The sequence below is a fragment of the Centrocercus urophasianus genome, unplaced genomic scaffold, assembly GCF_019232065.1.
Source record: "Centrocercus urophasianus isolate 14NV4802_14NV808 unplaced genomic scaffold, USGS_Curo_1.0 seq_11, whole genome shotgun sequence".
Classification (NCBI taxonomy): Eukaryota; Metazoa; Chordata; class Aves; order Galliformes; family Phasianidae; genus Centrocercus; species Centrocercus urophasianus.
Genome location: NW_024884253.1, coordinates 89,443,027 through 89,449,026, shown reverse-complemented (window position 1 = coordinate 89,449,026; position 6,000 = coordinate 89,443,027). Strand labels below are relative to the sequence as shown.

General features: G+C 40.4%; 1 protein-coding gene across 2 annotated transcripts in view; it reads left to right on the top strand.

Moving 5' to 3' along the window:
* Nucleotides 1-1,658: 1,658 nt before the first annotated feature.
* Nucleotides 1,659-6,000, top strand: part of SLC9A3 (solute carrier family 9 member A3) — a 54,303-nt gene continuing 49,961 nt past the window's right edge. For both annotated transcript variants that reach the window (XM_042809095.1, XM_042809096.1), the window contains exon 1: nucleotides 1,659-1,880. In XM_042809095.1, coding sequence (XP_042665029.1) covers nucleotides 1,685-1,880 — 196 coding nt within the window. In that variant the 5' untranslated portion in view covers nucleotides 1,659-1,684. The remainder of the gene's footprint in view (nucleotides 1,881-6,000) is intronic.

Genomic DNA, 6,000 nt, shown 5'->3' with positions numbered 1-6,000 from the left:
TAAAAACAATATAGGTAGGATTTTAGTTGTTAGATATGGAATAATTCTTCACGTCTTTGACTACAATATACCCTAATGTAAAGAAAATATTTTACTGTCAGTCATGCTTCCTAAATACATTGCATGTTTTAGCTTCAGATTGTTACCCAGGCTAAAAAAATCCCACATAATTTCCTTTTTTTTAAATAATGAAGAAACAATGAAAAACAAGATTCTTCACTGTTTGGAGAGGGCCCAATACACAGCTAGTATAATAACAAGTAATAACAAGCAAATCTTCAGTGAATTAATATTTAAAAACTTCATTCCTTGACTTCCCGAGATGAGTTAGATTATGTAATAGTGAAAGACACCCTTTGTAACAATGGCATTCCATGCCAGATTGTTCAAATTTACCAGTTAATTGATTTATAGAGGGCTTTACAACAGCTCACTTGGATTTCCAAAAAGTACATAGCTTTTCTCTCAAATGTTTGAAATAATCAAAGTTATTTCTTTACCTTCTGAACATTTTAATGGAGACCTTATCCTGTTCATCTGTAATCTCCTGACCAACCTTCTTGTTACATAAGTGAAACAGGTAATCTTTTTCCTGAATAGGTAACTTAAGGGGTGGATAGCATGGGGCAGTTGGAATGCTTCAGGGAATGCAACAGAGGTTAGAGATGTTGCCACAGTGTGTAGAAAGGTGCAGTGTGCTAGGACCATGCTGCTTTGCTGTCTTTTTACTTCAGAGTGATGAATATCATGTGCTGCTGGCATGCAGTATGCACTGCCCCGGACATCAGGCAAATGTTATCAGCAAGGCTCTGGGGAAAGGCAACAACCTTCTAAAAGATTTCACGTTGTAACAAATAAAAAAAGAACAGGGAGAGAAGGCAAGGAGTATCTTTAATACAGTACTTCTCAACAAAGAGCTGCAAGCAAATCTGAACAGAAAGTCAAACCTTTCTTGTTGGTGTAATATCCTCGAGTACTGCCGGCAGAGGTGCTCCCTGGTGGACAGAAGTGAAAGCTCAGCGAACCAGATCCGAAGGCGGTTTGAAGCTGAACAGCAGAAAAAAATGCACTCCCTTTGGGAGTACTATTAGTACCGCGTCTGACGGAGCGGCTGACCCGTTTCGCTATACCTCAAAGGCATCAGGACGAATCTCCTCATCCAGCCCGAGTTGAGCACGGATCCTGGGCTCCGCCTTGGACGTGTGTGCGGAAGCGCCCCAGCCTTGGCCCCTAGCACCGAGAGCACAAGGTCGCTTCTTTCCAACCCCCATGTGCTCGGAGCCGAGTCGGGGCGGTTGGCACAACCCACAACCCAGCCTTCTATCGCCGCCTCGGCGGAGCGGAACTCTGCTGATCCCGAAAGGTGCTCAGCTAAGGGGCAGCACCGCTGCCTCCACGGAGTCACAAAAGCTCCGCCTCCGACCGATCTGGAGCGGCTTGATAAAGGCAGGTGCGGGAAAGCAGCAGGAACCCAACTCGCAGCATCTGCCTATGTCCAGAGCCCCTGACACTTTCTTGCAAAGAAGCACCAGGGCCGGCCGTGCAGCCGTGCCGACGGTGGCGGGACGGGACCCGCTCTACCAGAGCGTCTGTGCGAGGAGACGAGCACCTCGCCCCCAAGGACCTCCGAAGAGGAGGGATTTCTCCGCGAAGGGGAAACAGGATTTTGTTGTGTGGCTTGGAGATGAGAGAGGTCTCTAGAATGGGGTTCCTCCTGGGACTGATGGATCTCCCAGCAGCGCTAGGAGAGAGAAGCTCGGGAAGCCCTACAAATAACAGCCATCCTCAGAGCTTTGCGATCGTCTCTTTCCGATGGGATCACGTGAAGGACCCTTATGTCATTACACTCTGGATACTTGTGGCCAGCTTGGCCAAAATTGGTGAGTCCCGAGTTATATATTAATATGTTTGCTTCCCTCCCCTTCCTCTTTTTCCTTCTCACATCCAACATAAATGAAGAGAGCTTATCAGAAGTCCACTGACCCGTTTTCAGGGGTTTTACTGTACTCTGTCCTGATTTCATAATACCGCCTTACATAGCGCTTAGCAGTGTGATTTTCACCTTCCCGAGGGAGTTAAGTAGTTCATTTTCAACACCTAGGACTCTGGCTTTTGTGTCTGACTCCTTACACATGGTTGCATTCCTTGAAGCCTTTCATTACAGTTGTTCTCAGGAAAAGACTTTTTACAGACATGAAATGAAGATTACGCCTTATTGCTTATCGAGTGCCCATTCCAACTGACAATATGCTGTTCTTTTAGATATAATTGGCAGATTTATGAGCTACCACAATCACAGATAAACGCAATAAAACCAACTTACGAACTTGGCAATCTCTGCTTTGCAAAGCATAGTTGTATTAGCGGAAGAAAATAAGGAAAATTATTTCACAGAGAAAGGTAACAGTGACTTAGTCTAAGTGAATTCAGTATGTGTAAATACATGAGAATACTCCTTCTTGTTCTCTGAACCTTGTGACACCTCCAAAAGCAATCTTACATTAATAATACTGTTTGCTGAACTAGAAAAGTGGCCGCTTATTTAGAATGTATTTTATTTCCATGATGCTATTATCTTCTATTAGAATCATAGAATCATAGAATATCTGGTATTGAAAACTATTCACAAGTTTTATCAAGCCCAACTCTTGGCTCCACACCTGACTATCTAAAATTTAAACCCTACATCTGAGAGCATTGTACAAACACTTCTTGAACTTAAGCAGGCTTGGTGTCATAACCACATCTCCAGGTAGCCTGTTCCAGTGCCCAATCAGTTTCTTGTGAATAACCTTTTTCTACTGTCCAGTCTGAACTTTACCTGAATCAATTTGATGCCATTCCACTGCATACTTTTACCTTTTGGATCTAAAATGAGACCACTGTCAGTTTGGCTGATATTATCAACATCATTTTCAATTTTCAGTAAGTATTTTCTAAAATCAGTAGCAATTCGGCTGCGTGACCAGCTGAAAATCATGCTAATATTCTGTACTTGTACTGATAATACTGATATGGGATGGAAACATCGTACACCATGGATTTGGCATCTTGCGCCAAATGAAAGATGTAAACAGACAGCTCATGCATACAGTTGCACATAAGCTAAATGCACTGAGGATGGGTGAAAAGTACTGCTTCCACATTCAAATAAATTGAAATAATACTTTTCTAAAAGGGAGGAGACAAGTTATGCAAGGGTTATGTTGTTAAGTGGTTTTCAGCACTATGGGCATTGTTTAGATGCTTGCTGATATAACCAGAAGCTAAATATTGTCAACGGAATCAGTGTTGAACTACAAGTATTTCAGATGGTAGCTACATTATCTAGATTACATAAAAATGCAGTTTTGATTTAATTGATTTGTACTGATGGGTTATATAGAGGAGAAAACTGGAGAAACCAGATATGGTGAAAAAAGCAGTGACAATGTTGAGCCTCTGTAAATTTGTGCTAACTAATCTAAATAAAGACTCCTTGTCTGAACCATTCTTTTCTTAGTAAGTATTAACTCCCTGTTATTAAGACTTTGCTTCTTTCTATATGTACCAGCGTTATTTAAAATAATATTAGTGCTCAATAGCCAGATCTGTGCTGTGGGTGAAACTCAGTGCAGCTAACAAGGCTTCGATTTATACTTAAAATGCTGAGGCTTGGAATGAGATTGTCTTGAATTGAGACATTTTATCATAAACCGTGTAGTACATCTACAAATATTTGATTCTAGGAGTTAGGAAGATGAATACCGCTGGTTCTATTTTAAAATTGTTCGCACTTATTTCATAGCTGCACAGAGCACGTTACTTACTAGTAAGAAGAGAGTGTCTATCATCAATTCCATCATTTTCCCAAGCTCTCGAACCTCAGACTTCTCTCACATTTCTGATTGCAATCCTGTACTGCCCCGTATGTTGTCTCTGAAGAAGCAATGGACAGCTGCTGTATTCCTCTGCACAGGAATAAATACTCCTGTTCTCCCCACCAGCCACAAATAACAGCTGATCAGAAAGGTACATTCACTGCCCAACTGTTGATTGATGCAGAAAGCGTGAAGATGTTCATGTAAATCAATGGGAAAGAGAAATGAAAAATCTGCCAGCCTTTTACCTGCCTGTGTGTGTCAAGAACTTTGGAAAGTAGGACAGAAGTCCATCAGAAGATTCTGAAGGGCAAAAATGCTGGGCAGGACTAAGATCTCTAAATTTAAAAAGATGACAGAAAAGAATGGGGGAAGAAAATATAGAACATCTGACCCTGTGTATTACTTGAAGGCAGGCAAACACAGTACAGTCAAAACGATGATTTTGTTCTGGATTTTTTGGAGAGGGGGGCTGAGTGAATCATGAAAGATAACCTCCCTGTGGCTATAGAAAATGGTAGAGTGTTGACTGGCAATTGGGTTAGCAAAAGGTCGTCTGGGAATTGCAAGCTAGGGGTGAAAGATATATGATAATGCTGTGCTTTCTTTTGCATTACAGTAAGCTTAATTTTTTATTATTTGATAGTTAGCTTGCTCTTTTCCCCAACAAAAATGATTCTGATTGTGATATTATAAGATTTTGGGAAGGGTGTATTTAATAAAAGACACTTTTAGCTCTTCTGGAACTTGTTATTCCTGTTTCATACATTCAGAATTTAATTTAGTGCTGGCAAAGTGTTCTGCATTAGAAGCTGTACTATGTAAAATGTCGTTAAATATCTCTAACACACAAAGAAGTCTCTAGTCTTCTGAACTATATGCAAAAGAAGATGCTTATTTTTTTATTATTGTTTTTAATTTTTTAATTTTTAATTTATTTCATGTGAGGAATAATTATATATCTTGACAAATCTAAGTATTGGCACAAAGCTGTGGAATAAGTCTTCAGAGAGTTGGCTTTCATTAACTGTAAGATACTTAGTCTGTGTCTAATATAAATAATCTCAGTCTACTTTTTCACATGTCATAATTGATTTGATATGACCCTCTCCATTTGAAGTCTTCCAGCTCCTTATTCTAAGGTTCACAGTGTTCCATCTAGACTAATTATCTTTATTTCCTCTTTTGATAGGCTTTCTTATCACTACACAAGAGTATCCTTATGGGATAAGGCTAATAAACTACTCACATGTGTAAAGCTAAGCCTTAAAAACATCTTATCTCCATGAAGAAAGTACATCAGGTACATCTGAGAACCCTCCTGAGCCTTCTTCCACTATGTGTCCGCTTTCTGGTATCTCAGTTGTCCAAACTGCACAAGTAATATCAATAAAAAAACAAAAAAAAAAGAACCAAAATTATAAACACATACATACATGCTCATTATTTATAGTTACAGACTAGGTAACTTTGCCACGCACGCTCCTATTTCTTTATATGCCTTTAATGGATCACAACTTGAAAACAATGATTTAATAAACACAAACATAGAAGATACAAGCAGCGGGAGCAAAGTCTGTTGTAGAAATAGTCAAAGACAGGTGGGAGAAAAAGAACTCTGGAAGTAGGCAGAAGAAAAGGAATTATAAGCTCAGGAGAGAAAATTAAAGAATCACACAATCACAGAATTGTAGGCATGGAAGGAGCCTCTGGAGATCATCACATACAACTCCTCTGAAACAGTAGGTTCCCTACAGCAGGTTGCACAGAGAAGTGTCCAAACAGGTCTTAAATATCTCCAGAGAAGAGGACTTCACAACTTCTCCGGGCAGCTTGTTCCAGTGCTTTCACAGCAAAGAAGTTCTTCTTTGTGTTTGTATAGAACTTCCCATCTTCCAGTTTGTGCTCATTGCCTCTTGTTCCATTGCTGCATGCTGCTGAAAATAACCTGTCCCTATCAACTTGACTCCTGTGCTTTAGATATTTGTAAACAGTGATGAGACCCTCTCAGCTTTCTCCAGGTTGAAGAGACCCAGGTCTCTCAGCCTTTCCTCGTGTTTCCTTGTATGCTCCAGGCCTGCCATCATCTCTGTGACCCACTGCTGGACTCTCTTTAGAAGATCTTTGTCTTTCTTGAACT